Source organism: Notolepis coatsorum (assembly GCF_963971535.1).
Source record: "Notolepis coatsorum genome assembly, chromosome: 18".
NCBI lineage: Eukaryota > Metazoa > Chordata > Actinopteri > Aulopiformes > Paralepididae > Notolepis > Notolepis coatsorum.
The window spans coordinates 23,657,254-23,679,458 of record NC_140182.1 but is presented as its reverse complement, the minus strand read 5'-3'; the positions used below and the strand labels follow the sequence as shown (position 1 = coordinate 23,679,458).

At 47.2% G+C, this 22,205-nt stretch overlaps 1 protein-coding gene across 1 annotated transcript in view; it reads right to left on the bottom strand.

Annotated features, from left to right (window-relative positions):
• Positions 1 to 1,026: 1,026 nt before the first annotated feature.
• Positions 1,027 to 22,205, bottom strand: part of LOC311245273 (uncharacterized protein) — a gene marked incomplete at its 3' end in the record, with an annotated part of 47,964 nt that continues 26,785 nt past the window's right edge. The window contains exons 8-14 of the mRNA XM_084335109.1: positions 21,537 to 21,846; positions 20,683 to 20,776; positions 18,280 to 18,367; positions 11,021 to 11,354; positions 5,467 to 5,560; positions 3,498 to 3,585; positions 1,027 to 2,424 (exon numbers count right to left, since the gene is read on the bottom strand). Of these exons, the coding sequence (XP_084191235.1) occupies positions 1,027 to 2,424; positions 3,498 to 3,585; positions 5,467 to 5,560; positions 11,021 to 11,354; positions 18,280 to 18,367; positions 20,683 to 20,776; positions 21,537 to 21,846 (2,406 nt within the window). The remainder of the gene's footprint in view (positions 2,425 to 3,497; positions 3,586 to 5,466; positions 5,561 to 11,020; positions 11,355 to 18,279; positions 18,368 to 20,682; positions 20,777 to 21,536; positions 21,847 to 22,205) is intronic.

The window sequence follows — 22,205 nt, the reverse complement described above, 5'->3', positions numbered from 1 at the left end:
AATATTTCAGTAACCGTGAAGGATTATGAAAAAATAATTGGTATCAAGTAAAGAATGACTTGGAACGCACATGTCAAAAAGACCACTATGCTCTTTTAATGTCTTTATGGGTTTAAGGCATTTCCATATCCTTCCTTATTATCAATATACATACCAGAGTCAATGGAATATTGTCTCTTTACCTAACCTCGTTCCCAGTTTTATCTCCTCCGTGAGATAAAGACTGGTAAAGCACTACGGCCGAAAGTGTGAATCGGGTAGAATTTCCGGTGTATGTACTTCCCCTGGAAGCTGCCTCCGAACGGACCAAACTTTTCCCGAATCCTGTCGGCAAACAAGCTAGAACGTCCCGGTCATGTAGTAAATTCTTCAGGCAAAGCCGTTGCAGTGGCTTAAACGAGGAAATAATTGTTTTGTCGAAACCGGAAAGCCTGTAGCCGGTACTTCCTGTACTTCCGTTTTCACACTTTAGGAGGCATAGCTTTACCAGCCTACTCTTTACCCAGTCAGGACAGGCTTATAGTCACATCCCAGCAATAATTCAGAACAGGATATTTACCAACTCATCTGCAAATCCTCAAGTAACTTGAATAACCTGTGAATATGAACATGTAAACACAGCCAACGGAGCAGGACGACGGTCACTGAGAGTCACGGACATGGCAGCGTTTCCTAAGGCGTCCATTCTTTGCCTGCTTTGTCCAATTTAAGAACGACGGTGAAAACAGGCGGCTTTTAAGACCAACATCTCTGTGAGGCAAACGGATGAATACATATAGACCACAAACACTCTCTTGATAAACTCCCTTCTCGTAGATTTAAAGCACAAAGGGGGGGGGGGGGTTCTTGGGGACTATGACCAAATAAAGTGAAAAACATGCTATACAAGTCTTGTGTTTAAAAAAGAAAACGACACTTCATTGGTGATCTGTTGAGCTGTGTGTAGAAGAACTGATCCTAGACCGACGTGGTCAATAAGCGGAGGGTAGAGTAGTTCATAGTTCATTCAGTCCGCCGGGAGTTTCACTACATCCCCATGCCGTTCATGTGTCCCGCGTGCACCACGGTCACCGTGTTCATCATCATGCGCTCGCCCTCCAGCACCTCCCGCTCCCGCCCCAGCGCCGCCCGCTCCTGCTCTATCATGGCCCGGTCCCGCTCCAGGGCCGCCCGCTCCCGCTCCAGCCACACCCTCTCCGCCTGCACGGCCGCCCTGTCCCTCTCCACGGCCGCCCTCTCCATCCCCACCATCTCCCACTCCCTCTCCAGTCCCCTTTGCGTCGTCGTTGATGACGACGCCCCCCCTCTCCCCAGTAGGCGGTCTTCCTGCAGTGCCCCCCCTCTCCCCAGTAGACGGTCTTCCTGCAGAGCCCCTCTCCCCAGTAGGCGGTCTTCCTGCAGTGCCCCCCCTCTCCCCAGTAGACGGTCTTCCTGCAGCGCCCCTCTCCCCAGTAGGCGGTCTTCCTGAAGTGCCCCCCCTCTCCCCAGTAGACGGTCTTCCTGCAGCGCCCCCCCTCTCCCCAGTAGGCGGTCTTCCTGCAATGCCCCCCCTCTCCCCAGTAGACGGTCTTCCTGCAATGCTCCCCCTCTCCCCAGTAGACGGTCTTCCTGCAGTGCCCCCCCTCTCCCCAGTAGGCGCTCTTCCTGCAGCGTCCCCCCTCTCCCCAGTAGACGGTCCTCCTGAAGCGCCCCCCCTCTCCCCAGTAGGCGCTCCTCCTGCAATGCTCCCCCTCTCCCCAGTAAGCGATCTTCCTGCAGCGCCCCCCCTCTCCCCAGTAAGCGCTCTTCCTGCAGCGCCCCCCCTCTCCCCAGTAAGCGCTCTTCCTGCAGCGCCCCCCCTCTCCCCAGTAAGCGCTCTTCCTGCAGCGCCCCCCCTCTCCCCAGTAAGCGCTCTTCCTGCAGCGCCCCCCCTCTCCCCAGTAAGCGATCTTCCTGCAGTGCCCCCCCTCTCCCCAGTAAGCGATCTTCCTGCAGTGCCCCCCCTCTCCCCAGTAAGCGCTCTTCCTGCAGCGCCCCCCCTCTCCCCAGTAAGCGCTCTTCCTGCAGCGCCCCCCCTCTCCCCAGTAAGCGATCTTCCTGCAGTGCCCCCCCTCTCCCCAGTAGGCGCTCCTCCTGCAGCGCGCGGTCACACTCCACCGTCGCCCGCTGGCACTCGTCCACGGCGCCGTCCGACACAACGTAGGCGTCTGCATTCCCGTAGTCCGAGGAGGGGGTGGTGGCGGCCTGCGCGGCCTGGCGCTCCCTGCCCTGGCGGGGGCCCGGCGGGGGGTCCGGGTGGAGCTCGTCCTCCTGGGTGATGGGGGTGAGGACGGGGGCGCTGCTCGCCAGGCGACCCTCCATGGCCTCGTTCATCAGGTGGTACCAGGACCAGGAGGCGGCGTTGTCCGCCATGCTCTCCATCCCCACAGGTGGGTACTTCAGGTCCTGGGGAGGAGGAGAGGAGGAGATAGGAGGGGTAGAGGAGAGATAGGAGAGGGGTCGAAGAGAGGAGGAAGGGTAGAGGAGAGGGAGAAATAGGAGAGGAGGAAGGGTAGAGGTAGAGGAAGAGACGAGGAGAGGTAGAGATAGGAGAGGAGGAGGAAGGGTAGAGGAGAGGAGGAGAGATAGGAGACTTGAAACAGTCTGCTTGACATGAAGACTCACATTATGAGCTGCATCTAGAATCTAAAAGACATACAACCACACAGCCTTACCTAGGGCTGGGCGATAAAACGATAACTATCGCGATAAATTATTTCCTCGAAATAAACATGAAACGTGGTCGCAAAGTTTCGATATATCGATTTTCCAAGCTTGGATATCAGCGCACATGCACTAACAACCAATCAGTGAAGGAGATGGCGACAGCGAAGGAGACCCGCGGTGCACCTCTGGGTAGTAAACAAGGCTGGCTAGGATCATTAGCTTGCACGCCGCTATTTTATAGTTTACGTGCGGAGTGGGTGTATGGCGTGAATTCTGAGGGTAACGGTTAGAGTAGTGTGGGGTATGCTGCGCCGCGGTGGACGTCGTTGCAATGTATTGGGGCGGAACGGAGTATTTTAGGGTGATAGTTAGTACATTGGAAACAAGGCTGGCTAGGATCATTAGCTTGCACGCCGCTATTTTATAGTTTACGTGCGGAGTGTGTGTGTGGCGTGAATTTAGATGGTAACGGTTAGAGTAGTGTGGGGTATGCGGTGGACGTCGTTGCAATGTATTGGGGCGGAACGGAGTATTTTAGGGTGATAGTTAGTACATTGTCGCGGGATACACCGCTTGCTCTGGCTAACTGTTAGTTCCATTCTTATAATGCATATGATCCAGTGGCGGTAGGTTGCCCCCTGGTGGAATATAATAATCTATGCACTGGTGTTTAGTGGCGCCGGGCATAAGAAGTTAATTAAACTTGACAGAAATTATATCGACGATAATTATCAATATCGAGTGATATGAAAATAATTTTATAATTTTATCGCGATAACGTTTTTGGCCATATCGCCCAGCCCTAGCCTTACCTTATATCTTCTCTTTAGGTTGTCCCACTTCTTGGATATCTGGTAAGTTGACACTTTTCCCAGCAGCCCCAGCTCCTTGAGAATAGCCCTGCAGATATTATATACGTGTGGATATGTATCTGTGTTTATGTTAAATGATAACATTGCATTGGTTAATATCCCATTTGAATATCCAGGCAATAAGGAAACAGAATAATAACCCAAACAACATCATTGTCCTGTCACAGAGAACTAGAACTACAAGGAGACGAGCTGCATTTAAAAACACAATATCTGATCACTTTCCCAGGCCTGGACAACACAATGCCTTCTCCAGCTTTTGCACGAGGACTCCTGGATAATGTGCTTTTGGTTCATGTTTGTATATACAGTAGGATGACAATGACTCGTTGGGTTAAACTGGATTTGTTTTTATATTTTTACTGTATCAATAATTGTATGTTCTTCTGTGAAATTTGCTTTTAACAAAATAAAATAAATACGTACAATTCACAGAAGAACATACAATTATTGATAAAAAAAAAAAAAATGTATCCACTTTTTTCCTCATTTTCAATTTTTTCTCCCATCCCAATTTCGTGTTGCCAATTCTCCCCTCCCCTGAACGTTGCAAGACTATGCCCCCCACTGGTCGGTTGTAGTGAGGATAGAAGCCTTGCATCACGTGTCCCCTCCGGTACACGAGGAGGCAGCCTGTCGCATCTTTTCACCAGACAGCGCAGACTCTCAGTGGCGAGGAGTAACGCTTGGGAGGCTCACGCTGCCCCCGATACTTCCTGTCTCTGCTGTGCAGGCGTCACCCAACCGACCTGTAGGAGTCGCTGTCCACAACGTCCAATCCCCACCCATCGACTTTCCACCCGCTGACTCTGCCAAATGAGCCAGTACGACGGCCGGCCCAAGTCGAAGGCAATGCCGAGACTGGGATTCGATACCGGAGTCTCTTGCATTGGTGACAAGCGCAAACTCCGCTACGCCACCCAGCCGCCCAATAAAAAAACATATTTAACAACTAAATAAAATCTTAATTATTTACTGTATTAATTAACAACCTGTGGAGTTCCACAGGGGAGTGTTTTGGGTCCGCTATTATTTTTTATTTACATTAACGACATGTCATGAAAATCTTTTTTTATATGCAGATGATTCTGCCATCTTAGCCTCACACAAGGACGAGTCTAAGCTGCAGGGAATTCTTAGAGATGAGTTCAATAGGATCAGCGACTGGCTCATTGACAACAAACTATCTCTTCACACAGCAAAACAGAATATATAGTGTTTGGATCCCAACCTCTACCTCGGCTGCCTCCTAGACAGCAGCCTAGGGGGAAGAGCGTATGGCTCTCAGCATTATGAGCAAGGTGATAGGGAGAACCAGATTTTTTGCGAGAAGAGTGAGTGGAGAAGGTCACAGTCACCACACTAGGGTCAGCCTAACAGACCTGTGCCTGCCCAGGTATAAAACAAACCTGGGCAAGTGCGCCAATAAGTTCAGCGCAGCGGCAAATTGGAATAGGCTGCCACCACAGATAAAGAGCATAGCTAGCCAACCTCTTTTTAAAAGGAGGGTCGAAACATGGCTCACAGACAATACTAGCGCTTAGCCATCATGGGAGGTAGGTGACCAATGGTGGTACCCAGGTGTAGGTCATTGGCTTTTTTTAGAATCTTTTTTTTTTATTATAATATATATATATTTATTTTTTACTTAACTTTAAGACTTTTTTAAGTTTAAGTCAAGCACTTTTATATACGTTATGTTTAAGGTTTAAGTCAAGCACTTTGATATATGTTATGTTGTCTGTTTAAGAAAGAGTACAATAAATAATTTTATTGTAAAAAATAAGAATCGTGTTAGAGAATCGTGATCTCAATTCTTAGAGAGAAACATTTGTATTTTTTGTATTTAAAAAAAAAAAAAAATTAAGTGCTCATTCTTGGGGCTCTTGAGTTGAACATGTAAACGTACTTCCAAGCAGCCTTGGCAGCGTTCCTCTTGCCGGTGAAGAGGGAACCGTTGGCAGCTCGTAGTTTGATCAGCTTCCTGGTGTCCTGGTCCGTCACTGTGGACACATCATCCCATTAGTGACCAAACAGCAACAACCTGCCGTTATGTCTCCATCAGTATTCAGGACAATATACCAAGTAGAATGAGAATATTCCTTCTGTGCGATGGTGTCTAATCGTATCAGGTCCAATACTGTGTTCATGATACTACTACTCAGTGCCGTTTGATCAGGAAAACACTAAATTGGATGTTAGTTACATATAACATTTTAATATTTATACAATTTTGGCGGCTGGGTGGCGCAGCGGACATTGCGCTCGTCACCAATGCAAGAGACACCGAGTTCGGCTCCGGCTGTCGGCGTTGCCACCGGCTTGGGCCAGCCGTCATACTAACTCAATTGGCAGAGTTAGCGGGTGGAAGTCGATGGGTGGTAATCTGGACGTTGTGGACAGCGACTCCTACAGGTCGGTTGGGGACGCCTGCACAGCAGACAGGAAAAGGCGGGGGTAGTGTGAGCCTCCCACACGTTACACCTCGCCAATGAGAGTCCGTTGTGGACAGCGACTCCTACAGGTCGGTTGGGGACACCTGCACAGCAGAGACAGGAAAAGGCGGGGGTAGTGTGAGCCTCCCACACGTTACACCTCGCCAATGAGAGTCCGCGCTGGCAGGTGAAAAGATGCGACAGGCTGCCTCCTTGTGTACCGGAGGGGACACGTGATGCAAGGCTTCTATCCGCCCTACAACCGGCCAGTGGGGGGCATATGCGAGCAACGTTCAAGACAGGGGAGGGGAGAATTGGCACAGTGGAATTGGGATGGGAGAAAAAGAGAAAAAGTGGATACAAAAAAATATTTATATAATTTTAACTTAAAATATAAGCGACAGCATCATGTTGTATATTACATTAGTTATAGTAAGACAACATCTGATGAAAACAACATCTGATGAAAAATGTCTTTGTTAGAGCTGTAATGTTAACTCATATCAGTACTCTACATCAAGAAGTACCCAAATGTAAGTACTTGCACTTGGTATGAAGAAAAGTGTTGACAAATGAACCCCCATAGACAATTTCCCATACAAATTTAACATTCATTAAAAACACTATTTCTGTGGTAGAACAACATTAAATGTGTAGAATTATGGCAAATGTGTCAAAACTAGACTCCTACAAGTGTCTAATTAGAGAATATAAATGTGTGATAATATTCCCATGAGGTTCACTTTGGCAGCTTTGCTCACTGAAAGTGACTGTGTTGCACTGTGGAGTAGATTCAAGGGAGCCTCAGTCAGTACAGACAGGAGCTTGACCCCATTGACTTTGCATTGATTTATGGCTAGTCTCACATTGCCAGACCTCTCTCCACACTATGTTAGCGCCGTGCCAGTGCTGGAGAGAGAGGTCTGGCTGAACCTATTATCATTCTGCTATCGGGGGAAAAACGATCAGGCTTGTTTGTATTTCTTTAACCCATCACAATCACAATCATTCTGGGCGGCGCTAAGCGCAGGATGCAGCGATGGGGTCCTTTTGAAACAGTGTCTCAGATAGAGGAAGGGGAGGAGTCTCAGATAGAGGATGGGGAGGAGTCTGACTGAAACAGTGTATCAGATAGAGGAAGGGGAGGGGTCTCAGATAGAGGAAGGGGAGGAGTCTGAGGAAGGGGAGGAGTGTCAGATCGAGGAAGGGGAGGAGTCTGACTGAAACAGTAGGCTTGTTCGAGATGGGATAGGCGGACGCAGATCTGCGCAGGTTTCACTACTGCCTCGCCAAGCGCGTTGCATGACGGTTAGAATGTTGTCCGACTTGCTCTGAAAATCTGACGAGGCGAGGCGTGGAACTCCCGCGGGAGCGAGCCACAAGCAGCCTTCAGAGCGAGGCGCCACAGTACCTCTCACTCGGCTGCTCCCGGCTGGGAAGCGACTTGCTATGGTCGGGCAAAGCGCCTATTGGCTCAGAAAAGTTGTCAGTCACCAGCCACGTGACAGCCAGGGAGTTATGAGACGTTTGATTGATTGATTGATTGATTGAAAACTTTATTATGTTATGCGTTATCATCATATCATCATGATAAACTTCAAGCTGTCAGACACACACATACACACATGCGTCGTCTGTTTTGCCTCAATACTGTATATATAATTCTGTTTTGCCTCAATATACACAGTATACATATATATATATTGATGCAAAACAGAATTATTCAGCAGTGTGTTGTGTGTGCGTGCGGCCAGGAGCGCGCAACAAGATGGTATACATTATTGTATATGAATAGTATATTCCACTATAGCAGTATATGGTGTGTGCTGTACATTTGAATCTGATCTAATTTAGCAAACGGCCATCGCATTATAATGAGCTGGACAGGTGTGTAATGTGTGTGTGGTGACGTGAAAGCGTATCTGCCATGCGAGACTAGGCGAGAGGCTCTCGTGAAATCGGCAGTGTCCGCCCTTTTAACTCCTCCCCCGGCTTCACTCGGCTACTCTCGTCTACTAGTCGAGGCAAACCGAAATCCATCTCGAACAAGCCTACTGTCTCAGATAGAGGAAGGGGAGGAATCTGACTGAAACAGTGTCTCAGATAGAGGAAGAGGAGGGGTCTGACTGAAACAATAGGCGTGTTCGAGATGGATTTCGGTTCGCCTCGAAAGTAGACGAGAGTAGCCGAGTGCAGCCGGGGGAGGAGTCAGAACGTCGAACACTTCAGATTTCACAAGAGCCTCTCGTCTAGTCTCGCATGGCAGATACGCTTTCACGTCACCACCACACACATTACACATACTGTCCAGCTCATTATAATGCGATGGCCGTGTGCAAAATTAGATTAGATTCAAATGTACAGCACACCATATACTGATAGTGGAATATACTATTCATAAATCATATACCATAATGTATACCATCTTGTTGCACGCTCCTGGCCACCGCAGTGCGCGCACACACAACACGCAACTTGAAGTTTATCATGATGATATGATGAATGAAAACTTTATTTGAAGAAGCTCTTGGTACCCAAACTCCTGTATCCAATAATAATAATAATAAATATATCTGATAGACGGGACCCGTACTGTAATAAAGTCTTCAATCAATCAAACGTCTCATAACTTCCTCTTGTGGGCGTGGCTGGTGGTGACAACCAGGTGACAACTTTTCTGAGCCAATAGGCGCTTTGCGCAACGACAGCAAGTCGTTCCCCATCATGGATTTGCGTGGAGCAGCCGGGTGAGAGGTACTGTGGCGCCTCGCTCTGAAGGCTGTGCGTGGCTCGCTCCCGCAATATTTCCACGCCTCGTCTCATCAGATTTTCAGAGCAAGTCGGACAACATTCTAACCGTCATGCAACGCGCTTGGCGAGGCCGTAGTAAAACCTGCGCAGATCTGCGTCCGCCTATCCCATCTCGAACACGCCTAATGTCTCAGGTAGAGGAAGGGGAGGAGTCTGACTGAAACAGTGTCTCAGATAGAGGAAGAGGAGGAGTCTCAGATCGAGGAAGGGGAGGAGTCTGACTGAAACAGTGTCTCAGATAGAGGAAGAGGAGTCTGACTGAAACAGTGTCTCAGATAGAGGAAGGGGAGGAGTCTGACTGAAACAGTGTCTCAGATAGAGGAAGAGGAGGAGTCTCAGATCGAGGAAGAGGAGGAGTCTGACTGAAACAGTGTCTCGGATTAGGCTGGTAAAGCTATGCCTCCTAAAATGTGAATCGGAAATACAGAAATACCGGCTACAGGCTTTCCGGTTTCCGGGCACCCCCTGATCTGTTTATAGTCCCCAGCGAAACAAACTACAAGCAGGTCTGTCAGCCTGTCGAGGGAGGCGATAACGAGGTTGTTTCTGGGGGGAATACATTTTCATGAGCACCGTGTCGTGATTTCAGGGGCGGGACTTCCTACCTGATTCCCACTTTCGGCCGTAGTGCTTTACCAGGCTTTATCTCTCGAGATAAAGCTGGGAACGAGGTTAGTCTCGGATAGAGGAAGAAGAGGATAATTCAGACTGAAATAGTCGGCCAATGGCAGCTGGTACCCACAGTCTATATACTGTGAGTCAGACTAGTTTGTGGCTGACTATCTGGAGTTAGTATGAGCAACAGCATGGTATTGAGAAAGGACTACTGATCAATAGGGGTGGGACGATACATCGATCCAGATCGATATATCGATCTATTATCAATTATCAAATAGGATCGATGCAATGTAAAAAGATCGATTCATATTGCGATACTCTTATTTTGAAAATCCCCTGGTGAGCAATGCATATCCGCCCGGCCGCCACAACAGTAGCTCAGTAGCAGCGTGTTAACGTTAGACAGCATTGCTTCAGAGTCCGCCTATTTTGCGACCCGAAATAAGTGCCTGTAGTTTTTTTCCCCACAACGGGTCAAATGCATCTAACATGCTTTGCATCCTCGCCATTCCTTTATGCCCACGTCGCGTTAAATACCGAAATTAACGTTGCGTTAGCGTAAGCTAACTAAGCTAAGCTGATCAGAGCCATATAGAGAGAACTAGGGGGACTGGGAAGGAGGGGGGTTACTGCATTCTCGAGATAGCCCCACTACCAGGATCTGGCCGGTACTGCACCTTCGGACTCCCAATATGCCTTTTCCAGCCAAAATACAGCTCTGACAGTGAATAGGATATTAATATCGAGAAGAAGAAAAGAAAAACGAACCAAAAACAGTGAACAGGAGGTCTATTTGTATTAAAAAAATCGATTGTTTTTCATTTAAATGTCTGGAAGAGCTCAAAAATAAAAATGTCAAATGATATTTCCATTGCCTTTTTTTTGTTGATTTAAATGTTACGGATTGTGTTAAATGGGCATATAATATAGTCTCATATCGATCGCAGGCACCTGAATCGAATCGTATCGTATCGTGACAGACTTTGTGATATCGGAAAATATCGTATCGTTGTCCAAAGAATCGATATCGTATCGTGATGAAACTGGTGATTCCCACCCCTACTGATCAATATCATCATTGATAAGGGGTTCCAGAAATCACAATGCTTCTTTTCACCTGACAGCGAGGACTCTCACCGGGGGAGTGTAACACGTGGGAGGATGACACTATCTCCCCCAGATCCCTTCCCTGCTGACAGACCAGTAGGAGTCGCTGTTTACAACGACCAGGATACATACCCCACCGGCTTCCCACCCGCTAACACTGCCAATTGTGTTAGTAGGGATGACTGACCAAGCCGGAGGTACCGCTGACAGCTGGATTAGATCCCAGAGTCTCTGCGGTGGTAGGCGAGCACTTAGTCCGCTGCGCTACCCAGACGCCCAAACCGTCTCTTACTCTAGAAGGACAAACCGCCTCTTACTCTAGAAGGACAAACCGTCTCTTACTCTAGAAGGACAAACCGTCTCTTACTCTTGAAGGACAAACCGTCTCTTACTCTTGAAGGACAAACAGTCTCTTACTCTTGAAGGACAAACCGTCTCTTACTCTTGAAGGACAAACCGTCTCTTACTCTTGAAGGACAAACCGTCTCTTACTCTTATAGGACAGGTCGGTGGGCGTGGAGCACTCCTCTCCGCTGGCGTCGATGTAGGTGACGGCTCCGTCCCCCTCCCCGCTGTCCCCAGCTCCCAGGCTCTCGTCCAGCTCGGACATGCTGCTCCTCTCTGCCATCGCGCCGCCGTCCCGCTCTGCGGCCCTGGGCGGCGAGGAGCCGAACAGATTGTTGTCCTCTTCGTTCATCCACAGAGGGGTCACTCTGGGGGCCTTTCCGGTCAGCCGGCCCTCCATGGCGTCACTCATCAGCTGGAACCAGGACCAGGAGGCGGGGTTGGTCTGGTTCTCCATGCCCCGCGGTGGGAACTTCAGGTCCTGGACAACAAGGGGAGGCGACAGCTTGAGTGTCCAGGAGGAACGATGTAGCGATGTAATCATAATAATAATAATAATAATACATTTTATTTGGAGGCGCCTTTCAAAACACCCAAGGTCACCTTACAGGGCATAAAAACAGAACAGTCAAGAGTAAAACAATGATCTTGGCAAAAGTGTCAGTGAAGTTAAAAACAAGACAAACAATGTAAACGTATGAAATATAAAACAGTGGCACACAGGGTGCAGTTATAGTGAGTATGCCCAGTAAGCAAGGTAGTTAAAAGACAAGGTTAAGAAAATAATAAGATAAACAACAAGAAGTATAAAAAAACAGTGAAGTTAAAATAACAGACAAACAAACAGCAGGGGGTATTGGGCAGTGATGGAGGTTATAGTGAATATGCGAGTTTGAACAGATGGGTTTTCAATTGTGATCTGAATGATGAGAGTGAGTCTGACTGTCGGATGTGTGGGGGCAGGGAATTCCAGAGTCTGGGAGCCGAGCAGCTGAACGCTTGGGCACCCATGGTACTGAGGCGTGAGCTGGGGATGGATACGAGTCCAGAGTAGAGGATGAGCGGAGGGTGCGGGAGGGGGTGTAATCTTGGAGGAGGTCAGTGATGTAGGTGAGGGCTAGATTGTGGAGGGCTTTGAAGGTGAGTAAGAGGTTTTTTAAATCAATCCGGTAGTGCACAGGGAGCCAGTGTAGTTGAATGAGGAAGGGGTGATGTGGTGGGATGAGTTTGTGCAGGTGATAATCCTAGCAGCAGAGTTTTGGATGATTTGGAGTCTGTTGATGAGTTTGGTGGGAAGGCCGGTGAGGAGAGCGTTACAATAATCGATCCGGGATGTGACAAATGAGTGGACCAGGGTTTCTGTATTTGATTGGGACAGGGATGGGCGGAGTCTGGAGATATTACGGAGGTGAAAGAAGGAGACCGGGTGGTGTATTTGATGTGTGGTGCAAAGGAGAGGGAACCGTCCAGAATGACACAGAGGCTTTTGACTTGGGGGGAGAAGGGTACAGGGAAGCCCTCGATGGTGATGTTTGGAACTGGGGTGTTTTGTGATTTGGTGAGGGTGGATTTGGAGCCGATGAGCAGGGCCTCAGTTTTGCTGCCATTTAATTTCAGGAAGTTTCTGCTCATCCAGCTCCTAATGTCTTCAAGGCAGGTGGTGAGGGAGGTGGGGGGAAGGGCAGTGGTGGATGTGGAGGAGATGTAGACCTGTGTGTCGTCTGCATAGCAGTGGAAGTGGACCCCATGGTGACGGAGGATTGTGCCCAGGGGAAGGAGATAGATGGTGAATAGGAGGGGACCCAATACTGACCCCTGGGGGACACCCAGTGAAACACCCTGACTTGTGGGTCTTGAGTTGAACAAACTGTTGTCTGTCAGTGAGGCATGATGTAAACCAGGAGAGTGCGACACCAGTGACCCCAATGCCAGCCAGGCGGTCCAGGAGTATTGGATGGGAGATGGTGTCGAATGCCGCACTGAGGTCGAGGATGGTGAGAAGTCCAGAGTCAGCTGCACGGAGGAGGTCATTGGTGATTTTGACAAGGGCTGTTTCGGTACTGTGTTGTGGGCGGAAACCGGATTGAAAGGGTTCGTGGAGATTGTTTGTGTCAAGGTGGGATTGCAGCTGTGCGGCAACCACCCTCTCAAGGGTTTTTGAGATGACGGGAAGGTTGGAGATGGGCCTATAATTATTTAAGTCGGCTGGGTCAGCACCAGGTTTTTTGAGGATGGGGGTGATTGCAGCCAGTTTGAGAGTGGGGGGTACGATTCCAGAGGCGAGGGATGAATTTATTATGTCCGTGATCATGGGTGAGATTGATGGCAGGCATGCTTTGACGAGGGTGGTGGGAAGAGGATCGAGCTGACAGGTGGTGGTTTTGGCTTTACGGATGAGCTCTGAGATGGTGTATTCTGATGCTGGGGTGAAGTTGGAGAGGGAGCTGATAAAATGATGGCCGGTGGTGATCATCCAGGGTGGATCACATGGGGAGATGCATGATGAGGCCAGCTGTAGGTGAATGGTATTGATTTTGGAAGGGAGGGTTTGAGGGGGGTGGAGTAGGTGGCTGACTGTAGAGAAGAGGACTCTGTTGTTCCCTTTACCAGTGCTGATGAGGTTGGAGTAGTAGGAGGATTTGGCAGTGTAGAGAGTGTTCTTGTAATGGTGGAGGTGGTCTCAATACATTTGGGTGTGAACTGAGAGACAGTTTTTTTTTGCACAGCCGCTCCAGTCGACATCCTGTGGTTTTGAGCTGGTGGAGGTCAGAGGTGAACCAGGGGGCGGAGTGGATAAATGAGACTGTGCGAGTTTTCAGGGGAGCCAGGGCGGTGAGGGAAGAGGAGAGGCAGTTGTTATAGTGATTCACCAGGTCAGCAGGGGATGGGGATGGGGAGGGCTGGGGTAGGAATTGATCACGGTGGTGAGATCTGTGGGTTTAATATTTCTGAAGGAGATGCGCCGTTGTTCTTTGGTTTTAGAAATGGGGGCCTGAATGTCGAAGAGCACGGCTTTGTGGTCGGAGATGGGGAACTCAGTGACAGTCAGGTTAGTGGGAGTGATACCAGTGCAGCGGAGTAAGTCCAGTATGTGACCTTTGTTGTGTGTTGGGAGGTTGACATGTTGTGTGATGTCGAGGCATTCCAGGAGTGAGGTGAAATCATTTGCAAAAACATTGGATGGGTCGTCAATGTGGATGTTAAAGTCGCCCACGAGAATAACAGTTGGGGACATTGCACAGACGGATGTTAACAGTGATGAGAATTCAGTGAGAAAAACATTGGAGGAGAGGAGAGGTGAAGAGGTGTGCTACTCTTCTTTCTTGTTTCTGGTCCTGGGTCAGGCTGTCTGGGTATTGTGATGGGGGAGGGGGGAGTTGGTGTAGTCCGAGACATGAGTAGAGGTGGGCTGCGTTGTCGGATTGAGTCAGTGACGGTCGGACTAACCTTACATCAGACCTTTCTCTTTCTGATCCAAGGACAGGAGCACCAGGAAAGAGATTTCAGGGTGAACTCCATGGAGAGGGAGAGCAGACGAGCACCAGCCCAGTTAAGGTGGAGACCGTCTTTCGCAAAAGATATTTCTATTCGTCCAGAAGGCCAGGAAGTTGTCAATGTAGGTGATGTGTTTGGAGATGCAGTATGCCTTAAGCCAGATGTGGAGGCTCCTTACGCGAGTGAAGATCATGTCTGTGTATCTCGGAGATGGAAAGGGGCCGGAGACGATGAGTGTTTTACCAGTTGCAGCCGCGGTGGTGATGAGTGTGTTATAACTTTCTTTGAGCACCTCTGACTGTTTGTGCCTGATGTCATTGGCCCCAATGTGTATGATGACGGAGGAGATCTGTGGACGGTCTTCGATGAGGTTGGTGATGCAGGCGTTGATATCCAGGACCTTAGCACCGGAGAAGGAGCAGGTTTCACCCTTGGGAACAGTGACATGGCGCACCATGGAGGATCCAATAACAAGCACAGAGGGAGGAGGAGGTGGGGGGCTGGTGGTGGGCTTGTCGGGCCTGGATGCGGCCGCTCGACAGATCTCTGGCTGGTGTGGCCTCTGGGTTTGACGTAATGGGTGGGGGTGGGAATGCTGGGAGGAGGGGAGGCGATCCGCTCTGCGGTGGCCAGGTCAATGGGAACGCTGCTACAGCCTCCGCAACCCCTCTGGTTCTATGGGGTGGCTGCTCTAAGTTTAGTGACAAGAGTGATGGAATGGCAGGAGTGGGGAGGAGGGCTGGTCTGGACTGTGCTTGTTGGGGCACAAGGACAGCTGCTTCACTCAGCGCACATTCTCTGAACCGCTCAGTGGAAGGACGCGGAAGCTGAGAGGGACAAGGGGTGAAATTAACAGAACCTGGGCGTCGGGTGGCGGGCTTGGGTGTGCATGTGGGTGGTCTGTTGGATTGGTAGATGGTGGGATGAGGCATCGTCTGACACTCTTGATCCGCTTACGTGCAGGAGAGGCCCGGGGGGTGACCACTGACCATGGTGCTCAGAGCTGAATACCTGTTTTCTGTGTGTATGGGTGGCAGCAAATGGGGGGTGAGGGCTGGGGTCCTGCCCCGTTTCCTGTCGTTACGCTCAACAACAGTCCAGGGGTCTGATGATAGTGGGGTGGAGCATGATGGCTGTGGGCGAAGACTGTGGTCAGAACCAGGCCAGGGGCCGGAGGGCTCTGGAGCTGTAGCAGTGGAGTAGGTGGTGAGTAGGTGAGCAGTATGTCCAGGAATTGCTCAGTCTGGTGGATAGAGTGGAGGGTGGAGATTCTGCTTTTCAGCTCTATGATGGTCTGGTTGAGGTGAAGGCAACTGGGACAGTCGGGGGAGTTGGGGTGCGGTGTCGTAGTTTCCTCTCCCAGGAAATCCCTGGACTCTTCATAGGAGCCCACTCTCTGGGTCACAGCATGGAGTTTAGCGTCGTTCTCCCTCTGGTAGCCACGGCCCCCCGGAGCTCTCTGTCCAGAGCTGAGAAGTCGATCACCTCATGCCCCGACCCCTCCATCGTTACTTGTTGAATGTGTTTTCCCAGCGTTAGTTAGTTCGGTAACGTTAGATATCTAAGATCACCCGGCGTTGTTGACACATGCAGCAACGTTTCCCTGGCAACAGGCTGGAGAGAGCACATGTTATTTGTTGAATGTGTTTTTCCAGCGTTAGTTAACGTTAATTAGTTAGTTCGGTTATAACGTCAGATATAAGTTAGTCTATCTATCTCTTCAGTCCTGTTCCAAGATGCACAATGAAGAATGTTCTATTGTACTGGATCTTTATGTGGCACCTACTCTACTGTATATTACAATGGATATGGTATGTTTATATGTATATTATTTAGAATAGATACTGTGTGTTTAGCTGTATATTAGAATGGATATTGTGTGTTTATATGTAGCATAGTGCTCTTATATATTAGAATAGATACTGTGTCTAGCTGTATATTAGAATGGATATTGTGTGTTTATATGTACACATTAGAATGGATATTCTGTGTTTAGCTGTATATTAGAATGGATATTCTGTGTTTAGCTGTATATTAGAATGGATATTGTGTGTTTATTTGCATTGTACAACAATATAGATTAGCCCTTTAAAAATGTCTAAACATCATCCGTTTTATGAATTTACAAGACTTTTCAAACGATGACACGGTCAATCGATCTACTAGTGCAGGGGTTCCCAAACTTTTCAGGCCGGGGCCCAGAAAATAAGGCGTCAGAGAGCCGCGGCCCAATGCACATCGTCTGGCTTTTTTTTTTTTTTTTTTTTGCCAGGTGACCGATTTTTTAAGCCAAATATCACTTCAATCCTATTAAGTTAGTTCAAGTTAGTTATTCATTTATATGTGCTATTTATGAGAGGGCTAACCTGTTGCAAAATAATAATGATAATAATAATAGCCTCATTAAAATACTATTGCTGCTTCGGTTGTTTTCAGCGTTTTATGTGCATAATCTGTTATTTAGTTTGAAATGTTCGTTGAAATAAGTAGATTTTTAGTTTTTGTTTATTTATTAAGTTAATATAAAACCATATAGTCACATTTTAGAATACAATAGAATAGAATTTTTGAATACAACTAGAAACACTGTCCTGGCCTGCTTCTAAGTTCAGTGGCCTGACAAAAAAAATTTAAATAAAAAAATTTAAAAATTTAAATTTTTTTATTTTTTTATATTTTTTTTTAAATCATCTCGCGGCCCACCCGTGGCTGCTCGCGGCCCACCTTTGGGTCGCGACCCCGACTTTGGGAACCACTGTACTAGTGTACACTGTAAGAAATTGTTCTCATACACGACCGGTTTCTTAACACATTAATTGCCAAGAACGAGTATATTGGAATCTTTTTTTTGCATTACATCAGAGACCAGGTAAGGACTCTATATAAAATCTTGCGTTGATTTGATATTTCTTTCTCCCGCGATCAAAGCTATCTGTGTGGACTCTGTGTGTGCTTTCTACCGTTGGCTGCGGTGGGGGGGGGGTGCCCCGCTACGAAGGCCATTTCATGTATACACGAGGAGATATAATAATGATAATCTAGCATTGATTTCAGGATGATTAGATAATCAGAGAAACATTACAACGTGATGACTGGATTATACTAAAATGCCTTTTTCTCATCTTTTCCTGGAATTACTCAGAATCACCCAAACCATACTCATATTCAAAACGGTATAAAATGGAAATATACGGATGAAAAAACAATCTGTTTCGTGCATGTTGACTGGAAGCAACTCACTGACAATCGACGGGTGTATTAGACCCATAGCTATAATATAAGATATATTTTAAGCACTCGCAAATGTCGCAGTCTAAAACTATATCCATTGAATAAAGACCTGGCGCTGAAGGGGGATCAGCAACCCCTGCTGCTGGCGGTCAATGTGTTAAGAATGATCATCTCATGGGCGGTCAGGTGGCGTAGCGGAGATTGCGCTCGTCACCAACGCAGGAGATGCTGGGTTCGAGCCCAGCTCTCGGCGTTGCTACCAGCTTGGCTGGTCGTTCATACTAATACAATTGGCAGTATTAGGGGGTGGGAATCTGGCGTTGTGGACAGCGACGCCTACAGGTCAGGTCTCGGCGCTTGCTCAGCGGGGGCAGGACTTGGTGGAGATAGCGTGCCATACAGCGCGTTACACTTCACCAATGAGTCCTCGCTGCCAAGTGAAAAGACGTCACTGGCTGTCGCCGCACGTATCGGAGGAAGTGTGCGATCGGCCCTTGTACCGACTCGTAGGAGAACATGCGTACAACAACCAGGTAGGGGAGGGGGGAATTGGCACAACGACTAAATTGGGACGGAGAGAAAAAATGGAGAAAGAGAAGGTTAAAAAAAAAAAAAAAAATCATTGCTTGAATGTGTGGCGATTTCAATGACGGCTTCATAAATGTGGGTGATGATGATACCTTGAATTTTGTTTTCAAGTTGTCCCACTTCTTTGCGACCTGGTCAGGGGTGATCTTTCCCGTCAGTCCCATCTCCTTGACGATGCCCCTGGAGAACAACAACAACAACAACAACAACAACAACAGTCAATACGCCGACAAGGCTCATTATTGGAACATGACACCACTTAATACTCGTCGTTTTGCTATGCAAAATATTCTAACAAAGTGAAAAGTATAGACATGTATAACAATCTTAGCAATAATAGTAAAGTTAATTTGTAGAGCATGTTTCAAAGCAGTTAAAGTAAAAAAATAAATAAAAGAAAATACGGCAATACGGTCATTTTATTTTCATGACGACTGATTTGTAAAGATGCTCTATTCTATTGCCTCTAGTGTTAATGACAGGAGAATTAGGAATTTCGTCAAAAAGAACAAGCACTCCGGCATTGTGTAATGTATGTTCATGACAACGGGACATTGGTGATGCAGGATTGTGCAGTAAATGTGTACAGTGCCAATTACAATAAGATGTTTTCATCTTTCTGAATGAAAGTTATTTTAATACTTCTGATTGAGGATGTCCAACAATACTGTGAGCTGATTCGTGTGACTTTTTTTTATCCACTTTTTCTCCTCCTCTTTTTCTATTTCTCTCCCATCCCAATTCCGTTGTGCCAATTCTCCCCTCCCCTGTATTGAACGTTGCTCGCATATGCCCCCCACTGGCCGGTTGTAGGGAGGATAGAAGCCTTGCATCACGTGTCCCCTCCGATACACGAGGAGGCAGCCTGTCACATATTTTCACCTGCCAGCGCGGACTCATTTAAAATTTAAAAAGTTATAGCCCTGCAAAGAAGGTAAACATCTCCATAGGCTTTCAACGGTGGCAGACTGGGTACAATGATGGGCACAACCCCCGGCGCCCAATGTGTTAACAGCATTAAAACCAATCCAAAAACAACATTTAAGACAACATTAAAACCAATCCAAAAACAACAAACCTTTTAAGCTGCAACGTCCCTCATATGGGAAGTTTTTTGGATTTTTTGCAACCATCACTTTGGCGACCCCTAGTGGCTTGGGTGTGCATATTTTGTAATAAAATATCGAATTGAAGGCTTATTTGTTGCCTGTCGATAGCGACAAAATCCGTTCAGCGGTTCTCGAGTTACATTTCGGCTTTTGAGGCTTGTGCAAAGTACACGGTATTGCGCAAAATACCACTCCCGACTGAGGCTGCAGTAGTTCCGTCAATCTAGATCCAATCTCGAAAATTATTGTGGATCGTTGTAACCAATGAGTGTGGCTTTCCAATGATACCCCACATGGGGATCTGAATAAAAAAATAAAAAAATACGAAGAAACACGAAAACAGGAAGAGCAAAACAGCCGAATGAATTGAAGTCTATGAGAAAACGGAGTTTTTCTTTGTACACAGTTTACCAAAATCACTCCTAATCACTCATTTCTGAATGGATCTTTATGAAACATTTTGATATGTACTACATAAGGCTTCAGGCTATGGCTCCGTCTGGATTTGTAAGCCATACCACCTTCTGGGGAAATACTACCTCTAGACTACTAACTAACTACTACAGAAGAACTTGAGTAACAAGTTTTTTTACAACTCAAGTTCAGACCTATGTAACTCTATTACGGTAGCACTAAACGTGAATTTTTTCTGGAATCAGAAACTTCAGAATGTCATCTTTCAAAAGAGACCAGGCTCATGCATGTGCTATAAGTATAAAGTATGTTGTTTTGGTTTGCAAAAAAAGTACGCAATCCTCAAGTTCAAGTAAAGAAATTGCCACTTTTCTGCCCGCTTGTTAAGAGGTTTTAAAAACATTAAAACCAATCCAAAAACAACATTTAAGACAACATTAACAGCATTAAAATAATGATTCTAACAATATGGGTAAATTTTCTGGTTCATTGTGGGCATATGAAGCTCATTGGGATGTAATGTCTACAAATAAATCTGACTTGATTTGAAAATCAGTCTCCCATTCATTGCAACACCTGAGTCTTTGTTCTACGAGAGAGTTGTTAGGAATGAGGCCTTGTCCACATCGTTTTGGCCTCCTGTCCACACACAATGACTTTCAGCTCACTGAAAACAGAGCTTTTCGGAAAAAAACGCCTTCCAGGGCGCGTGTACCGCTTCCGCAACGGATTCTATTTCCGGGGTTGCCCTGAAGTGGATGGTGGGCATTCAAGCACTAAATCGTGCGCCCCCTGCTGGCACTGAAAGTGTTAAGGAGATCTTTTATTTTTAGAGCATCAACTCTTTTAGAGACTAGAGACACGGTTACACTACAGTCTGTCTGTCATGTAAAGACTAGAGAGACACAGTTACACCAGTTTTTTTTTATTATTATTTTTAGAGCATTACGGTAACTCTTTGCAATAACCTACCTCCAGGCCGGCTTGGCCGTGTTTCTCCTCCCAGTAAACAGAGACTCGTTGGCTGCACGGAGTTCTATCAGCCTCCTGGTGTCTTCCTCTGTTACTGTAAATACAACACAAACACAGTTAGTTTGTGGGGGGAGGCGTAATAATTGTTTTTATAAAGAATATTTAAAATGCTACTTTAAGATTCAAACCTCCCCCCCTGTCTTAACAAAGAGATAAATGGACATTAGATAGAAGACCTTGTTCAAGGTAAAGAGCATGTATGAACCAGATGAAGCTATAGTTTAATAAAGACCGTGTTCAGGGTAAAGAGCCTGTATGAACCAGATGAAGCTAGTTTCATAAATACCTTGTTCAATGTAAAGAGCCTGTATGAACCAGATGAAGCTAGTTTCATAAAGACCTTGTTCAAGGTAAAGAGCATGTATGAACAAGATGAAGCTAGTTTCATAAAGACCTTGTTCAAGGTAAAGAGCCTGTATGAACCAGATGAAGCTAGTTTAGTAAAGACCCTGTTCAAGGTAAAGAACATGTATGAACCAGATGAAGCTAGTTTAATAAAGACCTTGTTCAGGGTAAAGACCCTGTATGAACCAGATGAAGCTAGTTTAATAAGGCCCTTGTTCAAGGTAACGTCTGTATGAACCAGATGAAGCTAGTTTCATAAAGACCTTGTTCAAGGTAAAGAGCCTGTATGAACCAGATGAAGCTCGTTTAATAAAGACCTTGTTCAAGGTAAAGAGCCTGTGTGAACCAGATGAAGCTAGTTTAATAAACACATTTTAACAACCGGTCAGTCTAGCACAAGCCCAATTCACAACATAAGTACAGAAACACAAATAAGATGAAAGACCCACGTTTGTAGCTGAACTCCGTCATCTTGTGGAAGTCTCCGAGGGCCGTGCCATTCCGGTCCTCGTTCTCCACCAGCAGGTCCATCTCAGACTCGGTCAGGAACTCCGACATGCCCCCCCGGCCCGTGGGCTGGCGCGCTCGCTTCCTCGGTGGCGACGGCGAGGGCTCGCACTCCTCGTCTCCGTCCTCCACGATGGGCGTGAGCACTGGGGCGCAGGTGGCGAAGCGGCCCTCCATGGCGTCGTTCATGCGGTAGTACCACGGCCAGGAGTTGGGGTTGCTCTCTGTGCCGCGGGCCGGGAACTTCAGCTCCTTTAACCGGGAGGCAAAACCAATCTATAATCTATAACTAGTGTGAACTTTCTTTATAAAAAGGCCCAATCTGTGAATAGCAGTCAAAACACTGCTGCCTTGTTACTGGCTCTGTTTACATGGTGGTTTGTTGGATTGAAGACTTTTGCCAAAAGGACTGACGGTATGAGACGGCTAAACACGAGCGTGACCTATGAGGCTGGAGAAGGTGTGTTTACATTTGTAATGGTTGTAAACAAAGGAGTGAAGCCGACCTAGAGGCTGGTTTGAGTTCATCTCATCCATCAGGGATGAAGCAGTAAACAGACCTAGAGGCTGGTTTGAGTTCATCTCATCCATCAGGGATGAGGCAGATTCAG